The sequence below is a fragment of the Nyctibius grandis genome, chromosome 11 (genome assembly GCF_013368605.1).
Source record: "Nyctibius grandis isolate bNycGra1 chromosome 11, bNycGra1.pri, whole genome shotgun sequence".
In the NCBI taxonomy this organism is placed as follows: Eukaryota; Metazoa; Chordata; class Aves; order Nyctibiiformes; family Nyctibiidae; genus Nyctibius; species Nyctibius grandis.
This window is the reverse complement of record NC_090668.1, coordinates 16,581,301-16,602,290: the sequence shown is the minus strand read 5'-3', so window position 1 is coordinate 16,602,290 and position 20,990 is coordinate 16,581,301. Positions and strand designations below refer to the sequence as shown.

Genomic DNA, 20,990 nt, shown 5'->3' with positions numbered 1-20,990 from the left:
ATGGGTAATTAACTTGTAATTCCTTCACTGAAACATCAAACAATTGCACTGTTACTAATGTGAGGAAATGACACCAAGTTCCATTGGAAAGGGAGAAAAAGGCAGAGCTGTGTCAAGATTCAATAGATGTTTCCCCTTGCAGTGTCCCCTGAGCCAGAGACTTATATAACGCAATGTCCTCAAAGGTGCTTAAAAACCTCTTGCCAGCAAGGTTAGCTCAGCAGAAGATGGTTTGTGCGTTTGAATGGATACCTAGAGCTCAAGTGTATATTACCACATTAACCAGTGGTAATGTACAGCCTGTTTTTTATCAGATGAACCACTACTGAGCACAGACCGAGTGAAAAAGTCCCCTACCTGGGCCATTGGCCACTTTCTTCACTCTAATTAGCTTTCCAGAGGTCTAGCACACACACGTGGGTTGGAGATGTATGTATATGTATAATAAGGGTATGCAACATTATAATTTCTGGGTTTTTTTCTAAATTCTGATTTTTAATATTTTTTCTAGACTCTGATCTTGATTCCAGCTCAAACCAATAGTAAAGCTTCTGCTAATTTAATAGAGAGAACTTTGCCATTAAACTTCCACAAAGAACAGAACAGATTCTTCCATTTAATTGTGCAGCAATTTTGTAAACATGCATCCAGCCATTTGAGTTAGTTTGTGCAGGATGCATGTTTTTTGTGTCCCACACACCATACTCTGCGCAGATGCACAGCCTTGGAAATCATGCCTAGAGTCAAGGACTGCACTCTGCTGGGTTTATTAACACCAGCTCAGAAAGTGAGAGGGTGCCCTGGCTTTAGCAAGGGCTCTCTATAATTGTTCCAAGTACTTCAGATCCAGGAATCCACCTTCAGAGCCTTTTCTTGGTGTGTGACATACATCCTGGTGACACTCACGTAGCACGCTGCTGAAGGACAGCTGGGGCACATCTATATTTGTTCCATTGCTCATTGCTGGCATGTCCCTATCTGAGCAAAGAGGCGGTCTAGGGTTACAGCAATAAGTCTTCCAACTGCAGTCATAGGAAAGTGGCAGGGAATTGCTTTCATGTGAATTAATTTTTACTAGGGGAAATAAATATGAAGTTTGATGCCATCTGAGCTATCAGAAGAATTTATGACATCTTAAGATAGAAGGCAAGTTTTTAGGTAGTAACATTCTTTGTTATATATTTTCGATAATTGATGGTCACGGACTTAAACATTCTTCACTGTAATTGTATCTGTGCCTGTAAACTGAGCAAACACTGAGCGATCATCTGAAAATCTTATTTAGGCAGCAGGGTTCCAGATGAGCTTAATTAAGTTCATTTTAATTTATGTAATTTAATTTCATTTTGGTAGAAAAAATACTTGTTGATTCACTTTTCTAGTTAGTAGTAGCTTCCAAAGCAAGCCTTATTGTTATAATTATGGGGAAAAAAGTCTTTGCAGGAGCCAGACAACATTTTCTGGTATGTGTCAAGACATTTTCTCTGTTTAATATGTTAGAATTTGCATGATTTATTTTATTGCCTTTAGCATAAATCATTTTCTGCCTAACTTCGGTGTTTTTATCTATAGTAAGGTATTGTTAGCTGTAGAATCCGTACCCATGTCTGCAGTGCCAGAAGACAAACGGTGAACTTCTGTGTGTGTTTTCTTACAGCTCCAGCAGGCTGGACTGTTTTCAGTCATTGATACAAAACCAGAGAGTGGGAGGTTTCTTAGCATTTTTCACTGGTTTGAGAAGTTGCTTTCTAATAACTCACTGACTGTGTTGACTTCGTTAGCTAAGTAATGCTCAGGAATATTAGCAAAATATTGATGAAATAAATTTGAGGTGATAGCAAGTACTTGAAACTACAAAGACCATAAAAAGTAGTTTGAAAGCAAAGCTTATGCAAAAACTTCTGCAGAAGCTCCGATAACCTTGATGTCTGACTGACCTTTTGGCTTTTTTCTGCAAGAAAGAGGTTTTAAAACTTTCATATGCTTCACTGAGCTAGTACTAGATGTAACTATGGGTTCATTACTGTTCAGCTGAAATCCTTCCATGAACTCTTTTGATTGTAATAGTAAGTTGCTGGGAAAACAGACCTGGGTAGTTTTGTAGCTGTGATTTTGTTAGTGCTGGTGAACAGTGGAGGGCTGCAGGGATGTTGCAGCTCTGACAGAGCACCACATGGTCTCTCTGTACTAACGTTATTTCATGGGCTGTTGCTAATACGGGCTGGTTGGAAAGAGTGGGCTTGGGGAGTCAGCGTTAAAATTGCCTTTGCAGCTTTAATGCTGTCTCATGTGCATCTGCTTTATCATACAGCTTTGCATTTCACATCCACGCGCTCTTTTCACGCCTCTCTCATTCTACAGAATGGACAAAGTGTTCAAGCTCCAGGTCAGAGCGGACTTCTTTCAACGCACGGGTCAATGGCCTGCCTTGCTTCCTAGTTACTGTATGCTTTATCATGGAGATCATTATCAGTCTTGTTTCTGAGCTTCATTTATGTTAAAATACATATTTTCACAGCACCTGAGAACCCCTAAAGGGCAGTATTTTTTCCTGTTTTATACAAAGGACCTGAGAACTGGTCTGAGAATAATGTTAAAAGAAACCTCAAGTTTCAGTATCAAGAATGGCAACTCGAAAAATCCAGAACGTGATTTTTTGGGGCATTTGCTATCGTGTTATGTGGCATCAGTGGTCACAAGAGAGGGCATCCTACAGTATGCTTGACTGACAGTTCAGAAAGAGCACTTGACAGAACCTGCAGGGTGAGCAGACTTCAAATCAGACCACGTCAAATTGCACAGAACAGCACTAAGTGCGCCTGAAGCACAGTCGCAGCGTTGAGCCAAGGACAGGGCTACTCCACAGTTTCAAAATCAGACATCAGGGTCACAGATGAGCCACTCATAGGGTGCACACCAGAGACAGCTCTCTACTGTGCTTGGCACGGAGGTGAGGAAAAACAAGCTTCCTGTGGCTTCACTTCAGAAGCTTCACTTAGGAAGTGACACTACTGGCTTTGGTCTTTCCCATGCCTACCTCCAGGCCCTGAGCAGTTCTCAGCCAAACCTATTCCATCTATATATTTTTAAGCAAGAAAAACTCATGTTTGACATCTAAGCATGTAGCTGAGGATCTTTCTTTTCTTTTACAGGATTGAGACTTGGCATCTCAAAAGCCTCACTGAGGATACCAATGTCATCCAGATCTGGCAGCACAAGAGAGTATGAAACTATTGACCAGTGGCCCGGTCATTCAGCTTCCCCACGAGTCCCAGAGTCTAGTGAGACTGAGGCTGAAGGCTTGATATTTTATCATATGGATCTTTATGGATCAAAGGAGAGGTTTGATATCTTTCCTGAAGAGCCATCTGGTCAAGAAGACAGATCTCTGGGGGATACCAGAAGGGAATTCCCATTGAGTAGTGAAAAACTTCAGCCCTCACAAGAAGCTGGATATGACTTGGAAAAGGAGGTTGCAGAGTTGGCCAAGATGTACGGACTTGATGAGGATAGAGAAAAAGAGCTTGAGCTTCTTGGAGGACATCTGGAGATGATGGAGAGCAGACGGCCACCTGCTCGCACAGAAAAAGCAGGATCACAAGGCTCCGTATATAATGCATCAAAAAGCAGTTCTCCAGTGAAAGACCAAAGTCAAAGCACAAAGCAGCAGGGACTTCCTGGCAAGGCTTCTCAAGAGGAAGATCAGAGCAAAGCCAGAGCAGAGGATGAGGCTGAGAGCCACATATGGTCCAGAGAGGGGCTTAGTGGCAGTGGCATGTCGGATGAGTGCAGCAGTCAGGCTGTCAGTGAGGAGGAGGAAGCAGCGGATGTTTTTTGTTCTACCTGCAAGATGCCAATCCGAGCTTTTGACAAACTGTTTGGTGAGCACAAGGATCATGAGGTGGTTCAGCTCCTTAGTGCTGTGGAAAGTGAAAAGGTAAGAGTAATACAAGTATTCTGCGGTCCCTCTAAAACAGTGCCAGACATACTAAGAATCATGCTGTGTGTGTTTTGGTAGGAGGAGATTCATAAAAACATGTGCAAGCTGGAAGAGCAGATTGCTCAGATGGAAAACTTCACCAGTCACTTGGAGGAAATCTTCATCACTGTAGAGGTAAGGCATTTTTTTCTTGGGCTTTGTGGTACCGGGGTTAGAACAGTTTTCACAATCATAGTGTTCAGTTGTTAATAAGGCAAGTAATTACGGTAACAGAGCATAGAGTTATCTTGGGGTTTGCCTAGACAGGTACTCAGGAAAATTAATCCTAATTAATTTTTTAAGTGAGCTAGTAAAACCACATTAAGCATTTGCACAGAGACTTGCATTCAGAAATAAAGTGAGCCCCCACTCAGGTTATCTTAGTTTTAGATGGCCAAGGACCTGTGATCTAAGTAGTCCATCCAGAGTGTACCCCTTGCGTTCACTCAGTTTCATTTACAGAACTGCCAGATACAGGCAAGCCCTTGGACCAGCTGCATCGAGCTACAGCACTTCAAGGGTTGTCCTCCTGCTTGGCTGGTGTCAAGTGGGCCCCGGGGTTAGGGGATGAGCTGGCAGCAAGTCAAACTAAAGCAGTAACTCAAGGCACCTACTGTCTTTTCTCTGCTGCATGTGACACAGAAGGACATGGGTGCCTGAGCAGTGGGCAGCAGCTGGCAATAAAGCCTTGCCCGCTTCTTACATCTTTCCTACTAATGCTTTCTCCAGCAGCTAGTGAGAATACCAGCATTAGCTCAGCTCAGCTCCCCCAGCACGAATCCATGGATCCCACTGGGTTGCCATGGTTTCCCTCATGGAAGGATATGCTTGACTGTGTTGGTGGAAACACTTGTGAGGTTATGGCTAGGATATATCCCTAGTTGTGCTCTCTGGGCTTAGGTTGGAGACAGCTGCCTCACGTCATTGTTCTTCTTATAATATCTGATGCTCTTATTATGTCTGGAACCAAATCCAACACTCTCTTGTACCTCAGTGGGGGTGAATGATTAGAATAAACCCCTAAACATGCAAATTAGTTAACTTACAGCTTCTGTGTACTGACATTGCCTCCCTAGCAAGGAGAATTTTAGGCAGACCTGGGTGAGATTTTTTCTGGCTGAGCTATAGGTCAGGCCTGACACCAAAGAATAAACCCCCAAATGCCTTGCAGGAAAACTTTGGGAGGCAGGAGCAGAATTTCGAGGTGCATTACAACGATGCAGTGCAAGTGCTTGCTCAGAAGTACGAAGAGCAGTTGGAAGCACTGGGGGAAGAGAAGAGGCAGAAGCTGGAAGCTTTGTATGGGCAGCTGGTCAGTTGTGGGGAACATCTTGACACCTGCAAGGAGCTGACAGACACAACCCAGAAGCTTTTCCTGGAAAATGACAAAGCCAATTTTATGAAGGTAAAGAGCTTTAACTGGCAAGGCCCCTTCTAAATACTCTTTGCTGCTTGCAAGTAGTCGCCAGCAGGGAAGTCCCAAGTGGCTTTATTGCTGGAGAGCATTTGAGGTGCTTGATCCATGGTGCTCTCGCTGCTCCAGGTGCTTGACATGGTGGCATCGACTTAGTGGGGCAACACAATGGGGCCAAAATGCAGAAGCAGCAGCAGAAGTTGGTAACTTGGATGCTCAGTGATTTCTGAGTCTCACTGGGGTTCAGAAAGAAGATACCTCTCTAAAAAGCTTATCTCAGGAAACTCTGGAAGCACTTAGTGTTCATTGCCTCATGCAGGCTCAGCTCTCTTGCTCTATTCTGGGCTCACAGCAGGCAGGCTGATGCAACCACTTTGGAAGATGTTTCTTTTTCTTGCTCATTTTGTTGGAAAGTTCAGCTGAACAGGAGGCTCTGAAATAGGAGCTCCTGCAAAGTGATGGATGAATCCCACTATTGAGGAGGTGTCGAGAAGTTATTTTTCTTCAGCAGGTAGAAAAATAATTGGGAAAAAAAAATGAGAATCTTCACTGCTGATAAGTGATTGCTCTAATCTGAGCTTTCCTATGACTCAGGTGGGTGGGAGCATTTCTATAGCACAGCCACCGTAACTTCTGAACCGGACAGTAAACAAATCTCCTACCACCTCCCCTCTGCTCTAATGGATCAGCTTGCTGTGTCCCTCCAACCTGCTGAGTTCTTTGCATGAGCTGATTTTTCCTGTTCCTCTGCATCTCTGGAATAACTTTATTTTCTCCTTAGCTCATAAGCAGTTTTACATCCCCCCTAGGAACCATTATTCACCAAGAAGTGAACAGCTCTTGGTCATGAGCTCTCAGCTGCTTAGGTTTCTCCAGGGACTGTGTGGCTGTCTTCAAGTAACATGCCCTGCTCAGACTCCCTCCAATCCAGATAACTTTCACTAAGTTATTTTCCCCAGCTGTTGGCACTCTGGACAACTGAGGAAGGATACAGTCTAGAGTCTAGATGGGTAGACACTGGTCACTGCCTGATATTGCACGTTATCTTACCGTAAATTCAGCCAAGATCTGTCAACTTGAATGGACAATTAGATGCGCCTTTGTTCTCAGAGCTGGGTGAGAGCCAATTAGCTCGCTCTAAGGGTTGCATTTGGGACAATTCATGTAAAACAGGTCACCAACATGATGTAGGCTGCCTCTGGACTAATGCAAGAAATGTGTCTTTTGTGTCTTTAACACTCTCTCTTTTTTCCTACAGGCAGCAGTAACCATGGTTGACAGGTAGTATCACAGTTTGGGATTTTGTGTCACATTTCTTCCTGTTAATTGGACCTGTTATTGGAGACACTTGCATGTTCTGGACTCCATTCAGGCACACAAATGTTATCTAAGCTACTAGAGCTATTGAAATCTTTAGTATTTCTGGTTTAGACTGCAGCAGGAAAAGTTGCTCTAAGAAGTTTAACACTCACAACTAGGTTTGAGCCAATTTCAAAAAAATCAAAAGGAGAGTTAGAGCATGAATAAATCACTGTTTTCATTTTAGTCATAAGGAACTAATTTCAGTGACTGGGAAACAGGATTGCTAAATATCTTGAAAGAAATGCTCTGGCTACAAATCTGCCTAAAACTGAGCTCCCTAAATAGATTAGTAACAGGCTCATTTATGCGTTAATATAGAGGGGTAGAAAGTCAGGCTGTGGGAGTTCAAAGCAGATACTGAAAGATCTTGGAGCAGTTGGAAGAAATCTTAAAGCACACTAAATCAATTGCAAAAACTATATATTTAAATTTACTGTCATTGTTTATGAAAACACAGAGAAAAGATCACCCCTGTGTTTCAAATTTACAACACCTAGAACCATGAGCATCATAAGTTCTAAATAATAAAAGTCATGGAGCTAATGGCTTGCTGCCCACAGAGGGGTGCTGGGGAAATCTCACTCAGCGCAGTGGGTCAGTGGGAGCGCAGTGTGTGGCAGCCAGCTCACTGCCTGGGCAGGGCACACAAAGTGTGGTCCCTCAGTCCCATCAGCATCCAGCTCTGTTTAGCGTCCTGGAGCACTGATCTGATGTATGGCCGTTATCTCCAAGCAAAGGGTGTGGGGAGGCTGAGCTTTGTACAGCTATGAAAACAGTATTGTAAGGAACTAGCTGTTATTTGAGAGTTCGCTGTTCTTTTCCTCTTACCAATAGGTATCATAGGAGGGTATCTCCAACACTGTGGTACTTCCAATTAGACATTTTTTTTCTTCCTTTGATTATAGACTGGAAGAATTCTTAAAGAAAGAAGTGGATTTAGAGCTTTCAACACTGCCAGACTTTGAAGAGCGCATCATAGATTTCTCTGAAGTTGAACAACTAATGAACTCCATTAATACTATTCCAGGTACTCTTCCTATATGATAATTATTTCAGACCTATTTACATCTAATTAAGGATACATATTAAACAGAAGTCTATTACTTCTTTTAAAGGAGAAGTGCGAAGGCAGAATTAGCTTCTCCCTAGTTTTTCCTCTAGATTTTTTTGTTTGCCTGTATATACAGAGACACCAGAAGCTATTTTTGGATATTTTTTTTTCATTTGTTTTCTGTATAAAATTACCAGAACTGCCAAGTTTGGTCTTCCCTGCTTTTGCTGGATAATTTCGTAGAAGACTCACAAAGACTTGCCCCTTCTGCTGAGGGGTCAGGCATGCTTAGTTGGTGATAACTTCTCTTACCTTGCCGTTGCTTGAACAAAATACAGAGGGACACCAGACTGCTTTAAACAACCTGTGCAGCTTCTCTCATTAACCATATTTCAGTGGCTTGCTCCTCTGCTATTTAGCAAACATTTTCCACCGGAAACAGAGCAAAACCCAAACAAATTTCTAATAATTAAAAAAATAAAAATATGAAAGATTTTAAACCTTTTCTGGAACACCACAAACGGTCAGAAAGAACAACATGAGTTTTTTATGCCCATACATTGTGTCTTCTTAAACTAAAATAGCATTTGCTACTAGTTCGCTTGTGCTGCTGACCCCATGTTGGACAGCTTTTTCCCTCATCTTTCCTCCAGCAGCTCCTCAGCCCCTGGGCTGGTGCTCAGCAGTGCAGTGTGTGTCAGATGTTGCTCCTGCAGGGCCATACTACCTCACAGGGAACAACATTCCTCCGAGGCAGGGGAGGACAAGTTTTCAGAGGAGGGTTAGGGTGAGGCTTATGTATTTTGTTGTTGTGATTTTGATTTGAAGCAAGACTAGTTCATACACCAGTGACCTGATTATCTGCAACTATGTACAGGGTCAGCTCCTAACTTTTCTTCATGTGGGAGGAATATGACTGTTCAATGCCTAGGTTTTGTGCAAACACCTTTGTAAGAGGAGCGGTGTTTGCCTGTGAGCAACATACCATGCTTCTACATTCAAAAACTGACTTGTTTTCCCCTCTGCAGCTCCTTGTGCCCCTGTAATCAATCCCCAGGCTCCCAATGCAGCGACTGGCACCTCACTGAGAGTTTGCTGGGGCCTCTTCTCAGATGACACTGTCGAGTGCTACCAACTGTGCTATAAACCAGTGAGCAACGAGAGGCACAGTGATGAACAAGCAGGTAAGGAGGCCTGGACCCAAGGGGACACCTCAGCCCCCCACTGGCAAAACCAGCTGGTTCCAAAGTGCCTCTGGACTTGCTGTGGCAACCAGTGTACTTTCTGTGCACTCTCCCCACCACCAAAACTGTCATATCTGCCACCATGTTTCCTGCTTCTGGCTTTGTCACTCTTCCCCCTGCCACATCTGTCATGCTGCCAGCTGCAGCAGGACCCATCACAGGAGCAAAGACAGGATGGAGCAGCAGCTGGGATAGCAGGATTGGGAAGGGAACAGTGGATGGAGTCAGGTCTCAACGTAGCATTTCCTTTCATGGAGGGTGGGCGCTGCGTTAGACACACATACGCTGCATCCACTGCAAAGCACAGTATTTTTAGATGAATTTATAATTCAACATATTATCAGCACGCCCACTGAAACTCCCACAGTCATTTTACAGTTTATCTCAGTGCTAGTAATAGGCTGTAACTCCCCATCACCCACACGCACAAGAAAAGAACCACAGAACCATCCTAAAATGTGCCAGCCTTATGACAAAACTACCTTTGCTAATAATATTCTTGCACAACCTTTTACTGAAAACACCCAGTGACTTCTCCAGCAAAAGTGGAAGCCAGTAGAGTGCCAAATGGCCGCTTCAGAAAGAAAAGCAGGACCTATCCAAATTTTATAAGATGAAGAATGAGAAATGAGTAGTGCAATAGCTTTGGCTCTTGTCCCACTGCTGGGATGAGATGACCAGACAGCATCCCCAGAGTGGGAACGTGCAGGGTCGTTTTCGAAAAAATTCAGTGACAGGTAGGTGACCTTTTTTTCTGTTTTTTTTTTTCCTGAGTGATGTGGTTCCTTCAGAAGCTGCTGCATTATCTGATTTATGCCTCCTTAGAGGAAGGCATGGTGAAACAGCCTGACAGCTAATCAAAGTGTACGGAGCACAAGGAGCTCTCTTGAACTCAGCACACAAAACAATGCGCCTCAACTCCATTATTTGAGGCAGCTTTGGGGAAGAGTGGGTAACTGTGTGAAGGCACTGTAAATGCTTTGTTGTTTCCATTTCAGAGTGTACGCTAAAAGTCAAAGAAACATACTGCACCATTACTGATCTGTTGCCGAATACACAGTATGAATTTTGGGTCAGTGCTTTAAATGCCTCTGGTATCAGTCCACCAAGTGAAAAAGCAGTTTATGTAACAGGTAAAAATATTTTATTCATACGACTATGTGACCTTCATAGTGAAATTCACAGTCATCTCTGAATTTTATGCCAGTAATGCTTTCTGGGCACTTTGTTTCTTGTGATGTAAGTCTACTGACTGCATGGGAATGTCCTACTTTTATTTGGAGAGACTATCAGGCCAATTGTCCCTGTTTTAGAGTTGAAGAAACAGAAGCACAGAGACAAAATAAGTTATTTAAATGCAAGCATGTAGAAGAGTTGGGAATAAGGCTCAAGTCTCCCTGTTTGCCAGGTGGATGCCAGCCCTCCTTGCATTGGCCTGTAGGTATTTTGTGGATTGACCTGCTCTGCTGCCCTTTGTAACTGCAGTTCAGTTTTGTGAAATCCTGACATCAAATTGAGCAAGTCAGAGTGAGACCTTCAAGGACTTGTTCCCAATGTCTTTGACATCTTAGAGCAGAGAAGAGATGCACCTTCATAACAAAGATAAAACCAATGATACAAAGAAAATGATTGTGGAATCAGTCTCTATGTTACTTGTCTGATTAATTCTCTTGGGACCTTTATAGTCCAAATTAAGTCTTTTAATAGTACTGTTAATTGCCCTGCCTGCTGTTTATTGGCCATTGGGGAAGCAGGTTTCTTTAACTACATAGTATTATTACACAACTTTGTTCTATTTTTTAAGTCTTCAAATCATGTTTGTTGCAAACATCTTCAAGCAACAGCTTAGAATTGTTCTTCTGCCTACTTTTTAGCTCCTTCACCACCTACCATAAAGAGTAAAAAGATCCGAAGCTGTGAAAATGCAGCACTGGTGTGCTGGGAATCTAGAGACATTAACCCTGTTGATTCCTACACGGTTGAATTGTCCAAGCTGACAGACGAAGAAAATGGCGATACTATTACTGAGTGAGTCACTGTTCTATCAATCCATGACCTGGAGAGATGAAACCATTTCAAGTCATGTGGCATCAGATAGCACTAAGACAGGACCCATGACCCTTTGGTGAATTCACCTTTATGAACATTCCTTTTAGTACAATTAATTGTATAAATGTTAATAGAAAATGACGATTCAGGGTATGGGAAAAGGGCAGAAGCAAATGTAAAAATCTGCATAGTCTGTCACAGACTCTCTCTTGCCCCCACTAATGACAACTGTACAAGGTAAAGTGTTGTTCATGGGTTACAAAAGAAGCTGATCATGTAATTTCTTCTTTGTTGTTCACAAACATAATCTCAAAGGCCTACCTTTGTTCTCTACCCTATCATTTTCCATGGATTTATTTTCTGTAGATCTATCGTTGGGATTCCTAACTGCGAAGTCCTAATTCACCTCCAGCCAACACAAAGCTATCACATCTGTGTTAGAGCCCTAAACCTGGGTGGTTCCAGTGAAAGAAGTGAACCTGTCCTGATACACACCACAGGTACTGTACAGCTCAGAACAACTCCAGCAGCCTATTGTAGCACCTATTATCTCAACAGAAAGGTTCCTGCGGGTTTCAATGGCCTCTGGATCAGGTCCTAATCTCTTACATCTAATTAGACACCTGGTAACCTTTTAGGAATGAAAAAAAAACTTTTTGTAACAAGAAGTGCATTGCTTTAGCTCTGTAATTTAAAATTATTTCTGTCCAGTACATTTGATAGTTGAAAGTTACTCATTTCTAAACATTTTAAAAGACAATATCAACCCAACGCCCCCAGATGTTGCCAGCTTGCCAAGTACTGACACACCAATGAAGAAAGTTGTAGTGTGATTTTACTGTACTTCAGAGATTAGCCTGTAATGATGATGCTGCTGGAAAGTATGGCTGAGAGAGTCAGTCAGCACTTTCCAGAGTCATTTGGATATGCAAAATCTTCCTCTGTATATATTAGAACATTTTCAGCTTGGCTGGGGAAGCTCTCAGGGCTGGTTCCCTTTGTTCATCAGGAAAAAGGCAGTCCAGCCTGCAGCTGGAAGCTTTGCTTTTGGTAACTGACATAGCATTATCCTCTCTGCTCTCAGTGCCACGCTGGGAAAGGATTAACCTTCTCCCCCAAAGGGAAGTTGGAAGCTCTTTCCTCTCCCAACTGTCTAATCAAAGCTCATTTTAATGACTTACAGGCCGACACCTGTTTTCATCTTCACCACTGCTATAATGATGCTGCAGCTTCACTGGGGGGTCTCAAGCCACCCACATCACTTACAGATGCATTCACACCATACCTGTGTCTCTTCTGCCCTTACCTCCTGGGAGAGATTTACAAATTGTGCTTACTCAGCAATCTGGCCACACATCCATTAATCTGCAAAAGGCTACTTTTCAGTAAGAAACCTGTCTGCTACACATCAGTGACACCACAGAAAAGAAATGGTCATTCTTAAATCCCTGGAGAGGAAGACTGTCATTGTGTTACCATTGTTTGTGTGGATTTCAACTCCTTAAATCAAACTCAATATTTGAAATTGCCAATTCTGCTTGCACAGCATGTGTTTGTTTTCAGCAGCCCATGCCTGTAATTGCCCTGTCATTGTTTGTATTGTATTTGCAATGAAGTAACTTGCAGTTTGATTATAATGATTTCATTTGGGATTAGCATGGAGAGATTTATCTTCTCTGAGTCTACATTATGCAAACAGCTGATGCAAATTGATCTGTCAGCTGCAAGCGCTCACCTCCAACACTGGGAATGACCTTTGATTCTTACTTACTGGGGTGGATACACAAACACCAACTACAAACAGCAGCTGTGACGCACGTGGCTGCTCATCAGAGCGCAGTGCGTCAGACCTGCTTTGTGAAGTCTCCGAAGGGAGAAAGGCAGAAGTACTTTTATCCTGGGCTGGCTTAGCTGACTTACCTCTTTCAGGGCTGATCTGATGAGGAGCTGCTGAAGTATGAAGGATGCTGCATGTGGCACCTTTGTAGGGGTTCCTTCTCTTCAAACTGTGCCCAGCATTTATGTGGAAGAGTGAGGCCATGGAGAGGCCTTTAAGCCCCCCTTCTCCTTTCAGTGATTAAAAATAGATCACTTCGGCTCTGACGAAGATGACTTGAAACCGGACAGTCCATTGCAGGGAGGACACCTCATAGCTACTTCCTGCGCAACGCCGGCAGCTTTGAGCCCTGGTTGGGTTCAAAAGCAGGTTAAGGCCCCTTTTCTGCTTTTCACAAGGCTGTAACTAAATAGTGTGAAGCTGTAAAATACCCATTTATTTGAAAAAGTCCAAATGGACAGCCTTGCCCTCTCAATGTCAGCCACAGATTCCTTCCAGAGCACTGGTTAATATTTTTGTGGATCCAAATGTTTCACCACACCCTTGCTGCAAACCCTAATGCCACAAGGAGTTGCTGGAGTTATCCTCAGGCATTCTCTCTTGCAGGCACCTACTTCTGCCTTAATGAGGACACAGCCCATCCTTTACTGGCAATTCTAGATGATGGATTTACAATTGCATGCGATGAACTGGAAAACCCAGAGTGTGATCTGCCTGTCTATGACAACAGCTTTACAAGGTATACAGAAGAATTTCAGTTGCAACTAATGCATGTGTTTTGCCCATGACACACCCCTCCCTTGAATTTAAATCCACTAAAAAGGTTTACAGGTATTGCAGCTCTCCTCACCTTCAAGCCAGGCACCAAGTAAAACTTCCAGACTGTATGTGTGTGTATAATGTATAGTGTTTTTTTTCTATCTTTGTTTTTGCATAAGTGACTATGGTTGTGTTCAGTTTTAGACAACTGCAAACATTTTTGTCGGTCCTTTTAAAATACGGATTACTCATCTTTTAGAAAATCAGATTTATTTTAAGGTATTTCAAGTTGGGCTCCTAAGACAACTGTTCAGTTTGAATTGGTAGGCTTTCCCCATAGTTCCTTGGAGAGTAAAACTCTCTATCCATTTATCCAGGCTCCATAGTTTCACTGGGGTTATTGTTCCCAAGCACCATTACTGAACTCCCCTGTGACTTGCTGCTCTTTTCTGAGAATTCCTAGGGTGACTAATAAATATTATCTGCAACATCTCCCTTTGCATGATGTGTGCACTGACTTCTATTAAATTCCAAAACTTTCTTCCCATTTAATTCTTCACAGAGTCCAAAACCCCCAGGAAAATATCACAAGGAAAAAAAAAATCAAACCCCATATACTCTTACTACAGCACTAGTGGGATTTAAAAAAAAAAAGGCATAATTATTAGGTTATCTTTTAATTACAGTGATCCAGCACTTGCACACTTCCAAGACTTGAGGAGCTGCTCTTCTCTGCTGGCTGTTACTCCCTCTCTCCTGCCCCTTCCTCCCCAAGCTGCCGAGGCGATAGAGCCTTGCACATAGTATGAAGGAGGCTCTGCCCATCCTTCCTGGGTCTTGGTTTCACATGTAGAGATTTGGGGGCTGTTTTTATATAGCTCTGTCCAATGGAAACCACCAAACACTCATCTTATGTAAAACTTGTTCACTACAGCAAATACTGCAGAATGGGCAAAAAAAACTATTGGTGCTTTGGGTACCTGACCCTCATCTTTGAGAGAGGCTTGTGTAGTTCAAAGCACAGTTGGTCTGTTTGGTTTTGTTTAAATAGATGCCAGGAAGTGTCTAATCGGGCTTTCAGCAGCTCTCATTGATTTTGTGAGTTTAAATCTCTCTCTCTAGCTGCTCTTCGGTACTTAAGCATCACTTGGAAGTTAATGCAAGTTCATAAAGAGGGTTACAGATGCAGCCAGCCACAATTACGTACAGACCTACTCACACATGCTGGGCACCTTCAGCTAAATTTGAACAGGTATTTAAGTGCCAAAGCAAATGCTAAGGAAAGGAGAGGCATCTGAATACTTACCTCTTGCTGAAAGATCCAGCTGATACTATTTGGGCCTAGAGATTTTACTTTAAAAACAGAATGAGGCCCTTTGCCATTGAAATGAGAGATTTAGCTTGCCAAAATGTGTGTATCCAGTCAGAACCATGGAAACCGTGTATAACCAGGACAGGCATCTGCAGACACAGAATAATACAAGCCCACAACTTAGCCCCTCCATGGAAATGTAATGTTACTAGAGGGCTCAGCAGAAAAGAGCCAGGAGATAGAAGATTCTCTTCATTAAAGTCATCACGATAAGCCTAAATGGGACTTCATCCCACTTCCACAGGGTGCTTTTATGTTTCACATAAACAGCCAGAGCTGGCACTCATCTCATTCTGAACTCTGAGGCTGAGTTTTTGATGCCACTGTGAACTCTCAGAAGCCTCTTTCATGCCAAGATACTGTGAAAAAAAAAAAAAAGAAAAAGCTCCCAAGCTGAAATGACTAACACTCATACTATAAGGAAATTACATTGCAAACTCTTCTTTCTGAAGTTTGTGTGATCTCCGGAAGGCTAATGGGCTTCCTAACCACAGCAGCTCTTACGGTCTGACTCAGGTTTGCCTCGGTGGCTTTGCAGCTCTCATTACTATGGTAATATTTTGTTCACAGATGTTTACCCATCCATTTTGCATCATTCCTTTTCCTTCTCAAACTGTAGCAGCACAGCCTCTCTGAGTCCCGATTTCAGCAGCCTTGAAGCTATTCGCAAGACATCTATGTGCACTTGTAATGAACTGTACGCTTGCTTTAAGTGATTGCTGCTGAGGTGGCACAGAGTACAGATATCTTGCTGTGGTTGCCCATCCTCACACATCAGGCCCTCCAAATGCTCTTTCTCAGCATTACCTAGAGGTAGATGAGCTCAGATGCCAGCAACATCCTTTGCCTTTGTAAGTTACAAATTACAAAGTCATCTCTAAAGATACGACCCTACCACAGAAACATACATGTTGTGTGTGACTCCCCATCCAAAACTGAAAGTGTGTTTTGAAACCTCCTATCCCCTGTGATGCAGCAATGACAGCTAATACACTGCGTACTGTCCTGAGGAAAACCTGGGGTGTAGTCTTACAGGATTCATGTTGCCCTCTTAAATGGAGTTACGGTGTTTCAGAGGCATTTGACATGGGTTATTCCACCCAACTTTCTCGCTTCAGAACCTGTGTTTTTGCAGACTTGCATCTTCAAAGCGCCCAGCTCCTTTGACTCTGAGGCTGTGCCTGTAAATCAAGCTGAAGGGTCTCTCTGTGGTATATTGTCTTTGCCTCTCCTACAGATCTTTTTAAGGAGTCATCTTCTACATGGTTCCTATCATAAAGGCTAGGAACTGCAGTCTACTGTTAAAAATTTTCATGGCCCAGGTACCTAGGCATATTCCAAGCTCTCCTACTTCAGTTCTTGCTGGTCTCTCCAAACACAGCATAGGCAGGTCTCCTCCTCCCCAGCTGTCACAGGAGTTTCATGCTATTACAGTGTTCAGCTCCTGATGGTAAGTGACATTTAAAGCCCTGGGCTGTTTGGGAAGAAAATACAAAAGCTGTAGCCTTTTCCCCCTGCTATGCTGGGGTTCACCAGAACATTCTCTTTTCTAGCAAGTAATAACTTTCCCAGAAAACCCAGGCAGCACAGGATGCTGTCCTCCCTATTCCTGAAAGTGCCCAGGGTACTCATTTATACAGAACTACCCACAGGTAAAAACAGGATAGATGTCACAAAGAAATCTGCAGGTTCTGTGTCAGGTCCTCAGCATGTGGACTTTGCTGTAGTCAAAAATCCATGCTGCACTGCTAAGGAGATATCAAAAGCGGCTTTTGTTTATTGATATGTAATATCCAGGTACGTTACATACCTAAACATTGTAAACAGCGTTGCAGAGAGTCCCTGCCAAAGCGCATATTCCTGTCTGTCTCCCACAGGTGTATTGGGATCCTGGGCAGTCTGATCCCATTTCCAGGAAAGCATTACTGGGAGGTGGAAGCCGAGGAAGATACAGAGTACAGGATCGGTGTGGCTTTTGAAAACACTCCAAGACATGGTTATCTGGGGGCAAACAACTCATCCTGGTGCATGAGGCACATCATCACACCATCGAGGTAAGGGCTGTGGAAGCTACAAGTCTCCTACAGGAACACCTCCTACATGTACACCCGCAGGCAGAGCAGCAGAGAACTCCTACTTGCAGGGGGCAGCCAGAGATTTTATACCAAAACCCAGACCGAGCACTTAACCAGGGGCCTCTGACATTCCACCATTGGCACTGTGAACTGGTGTTGGAAGGATACTGTAACCTTTAACCAAATCCTCCTGCTTAATAACATTCTCACATTGAAATAGGCAGTCCCAGGAACAAATCTGAATAAAATCTGCATTACAGAAGTTAGATGTAAAGGCCTTGTTTTAGGTCACCGAAACCCCAGTGGGAAGACAGAGAGTAATAGATCCATGTAACCGAGAAACTACGTATCTGGCTAAACCCGGTTGTATGCAACTGGTTTTGATCTCTCTTCTGCCTATGGAAGTACCTAACAGCTATACCTGCATGCAGAAATGCTGTCTCGCCTCATGCCTCAGCTGGACCCCCTGGCTCTCCCCAGACACCATTATATTAGCATCATTGCCTTGGACTCCAGAGATTCGGGCACCCTGTGAAGCATCCAGGAGCAAGAAAACAAGTCGCACCCCCCAGGCATCCCTGAGGGTTGCCTGCTGACTGTCTGAATGGCTCCCTGCTCAGCCTGCCAGAGTTGCCAGAGTGCTGCTGGGTCCCCTTTAACAGGGAGCCTGGACACCACCACATGCACAGTCAGCAAATGGCAAGGATGGCACAGCATGGGCCCAAATCTGCCTGTCCTCTGCCTGCTGGTACGCAGGGAGAGGTTTTAGATGCAGCTCAGTTAGCGGGAGCACATGCTCCTCCCCAGGCGCCTGCTGCTCTTGGCTCCCCAGCAGCTGGCCTGCTGCATAGCCAGAGTCCTTAGCAGTGCTGGCATTCGCCTCCCACACAGCAAGAAATGCTGCTTAATGAGGGAGACCAAACCCACTAAAGCTAATGACTCTCCCATACACTGCAGGCAGGCTAATTTGATTTCTTTGCTATGTTGAGCTAAGAGGTACGTTGAGGTTTGTTCTCATTCTTCTGGAGCAATGAGCATGGATTTCAGAGAGAAAAGGGAGCTGGGCCATTGCTCAGTTTGAGTCACTGTCATACCAATCTCTGCAGGGAAATTTTCTCAGGTTTGAGTGGTGTGGGTAGAGGAGGTGGTTAGTGAAGAAACTGACCCTTATGAAATGTGAGATAACTCACTTCAGCTGAATAAATCTTCTCATGTCTGCTCAGAAAGGCACATGTTCCCATAAGTCTCCTATTTCTGGTTGCAGCGTGCCACACTAGGGAGAGCTGTTTGAGTAACCACTAAAGGACCTCAGCATTACTCAAACAGTGACTGCATGGGGAAGAAGAGGGCTACCCTCATGACAAAGCTGCTTACAAACAGAGCACTTCCCTGGCCTCCAATAATCTACAGTCCAGGAATCACAATTAAAAGACGTCACCCTCTAGTAAACGAGCGTGAAGACAGGAACTTCCTCATCAACATGGCTGTGGCTGAGCAGGGAGGTCTTGTAGGAAAAGCAGCCAGAAACGTCATTTAGAGAGTGGGGTTTGAAAAACGCTGTCAAATAGGAGGATGCCCAGCCACGCTGTGACTCAGGCAGCCTCTGCCGAGGGATTACACTCCCTCACTGCTGCTGCGAAGGTGGGTGTGAGCAGTTCCCCTAACTTTGGCAGGAAAGAGGCCTCAGTACCACAGGCCCTCAGGGAGCAAGTGGGAAGCATGGCAGGGCCTGGAAGGACAGGACTGAGTCATCTCAGCCAACTCCCTCCTTGGCAGTGACTACAGCTGTCCAGGGACAAGGCTGAGGGGATGACAAGTGTTCTGGGGCAAGCCCAACCGGCCTAATAGAGCACAGCCCCATGAAGGGAAAACTCCAGGCTAAACCTAGTGGCAGGAGCGCACCCTCTGATTTACAGGACACCCACACTGCCCTCTGAGACATGGAAAAAAATGGAGAGTCCCATGTCCCACTCTGACCTTGTCCATATCGAAGAGCTACCGCCCACCCATTTGCAGCCAGAGTGGGATATGAAACGAGAGGCCTGTTACACGGGTTAGACAGGCACGTCGGAGCACTGCAGGGTAAGGCTGTGTGGAAGCACAGAGCATGCCACTCCTTGGCAGACACAGCCATTGCTCAGCAAAGAGGATGGGACTGGGGCAGTCACCACAGGGCACACAGGAGGGATGGGAATGTGAAGCAGGAAGCAAACCCTGGAACACCCCCGGGTGCACAAAGCGCTTCCCTTTGAGAGCAGCCAGGGTGCCCTCAGGTTTTTTATCTGTGTTTCTTGCCTACAGACACAAGTACGAATTTCTGCATAGCGGGATGACACCAGACATCAGAATTACTGTCCCCCCGAGAAGGATTGGCATCCTGCTGGACTATGAGAACTGCAGACTCTCGTTTTTCAATGCAGATATTGCCCAGCATCTTTACGCATTCAACTCACGCTTCCAGCATTACGTCCACCCTGCTTGCTTTGGAAACACCTGGTGCCCTACGGATACATACCGGAATTGCAATACCCCCATGGACTGCCCTCCCATAACCTGTGTTCTGTAGCTGCCACATCTACAGGTACTCCTGCACTGAGCAATGCTCTCTTTCAGCATTAACTGCACCATCACACTCCCTATAAACCAGCTCTCCCCCAAGAAATCGCAAAGCAACTCTGACCCAAACCAGCTGCCAGGCTTGAGCCCTCGCGACAGTTTGTCCTCCTAGGCACGATCTTAGCAGCAAACCATTATGATCACAACATCCATCAGCAACCCAGAATTCTCCAGTTACAAATGGATACCATCCTTCTCAAAGGTGACACTGTCACCAAGCAGCAGTGGCAGCTGATCACTGTTTCCCCCAGCACCCATTTGATGCCTAGGGAACTCCCCTGTTCCAGAGGAATCATTAATTCCACTCTTTTGTCTGCTGAAGAGCTAAAAATTCAAAGAAAAACAAAAATAGCAAAAGGCATCATCACTGTACAGCTGCTAGACAGAGCTGAAAACACTCCAACCATGAAGCTGATCTCACAATCAAGTATTCTTGTTGCTACACGAAGTCTGTGACACAAGATAATCAAATACGCCTCCCCTGTGTGTGAACTGTTACCGCCTACCACCCACAGCGAGGCTTTTTGAAATACCCAAGCCTGCACTACAGTCTCAAATATTAAAAGACATTTTTACAGAATGCCCATGCTTCTCATTCATTCATCCAGGGAAAAAACAAAAACCAAACTGAGGCCTTTTGCAGTGCTCAATTGCCCTACAGAGAAATCTTAAGCACCATTTTTAGCTTGTTCTTTTTGGCCGTGCTCATCTCCACATTGGTGCATCCTCCGCACTCTCAACTCTGTTCTCCCCCTCAGCACTGAAGATTTCTCACCCCTGATGCTGTGCCCTTGAAGCTTTGGGTGTCCAGTGGGGGGCTGGAAGTACTCTGTCCCAGCACTCAGCTGAAATGTCCTTGTTCAGGCTTCATTTCCAGACGCCAGACAATCAGACAGGCACTGCCCGTAAAGCAGGCTTGTCCAGCTCTAAATAGATGCATTTGGGTATGTCAAAACTACCTGAATTCAATCAAGAGTCATTAACAGAGAAGCTTTTCAACAGTTTTATTGCACATTCATTACCAAAATCATCGGATCCAGTTTCCATTCTAGGGGACAGTCAGGAACGGGCAGCAGCCTCTACAATATACAGAGTCCCTACAAATAAACAGAGCCTGGCAAAAGTGAAGAGATTTGACACAGAACTGTGTGCCAAAAGCTTGTCTGTTCTTCTCCAACTAGCTTAAAAAAAAAAAGTCTCCCCAAAAACAGGCTTTGCAGAAACCATAAAAA

The 20,990-nt window shown here is 44.3% G+C and overlaps 1 protein-coding gene across 1 annotated transcript; it reads left to right on the top strand.

Moving 5' to 3' along the window:
• Nucleotides 1-1,167: 1,167 nt before the first annotated feature.
• Nucleotides 1,168-20,338, top strand: FSD2 (fibronectin type III and SPRY domain containing 2). Its single transcript, XM_068410153.1, is given in 14 exon segments — nt 1,168-1,463; nt 3,153-3,937; nt 4,019-4,114; nt 5,151-5,384; nt 6,652-6,674; nt 7,661-7,782; nt 8,835-8,990; nt 10,049-10,183; nt 10,925-11,078; nt 11,466-11,599; nt 13,543-13,675; nt 16,945-17,121; nt 19,444-19,617; nt 19,619-20,338. Coding segments are annotated over 13 exon segments (2,358 nt in total). The 5' UTR covers nt 1,168-1,463; nt 3,153-3,193; the 3' UTR covers nt 19,695-20,338.
• Nucleotides 20,339-20,990: the final 652 nt, after the last annotated feature.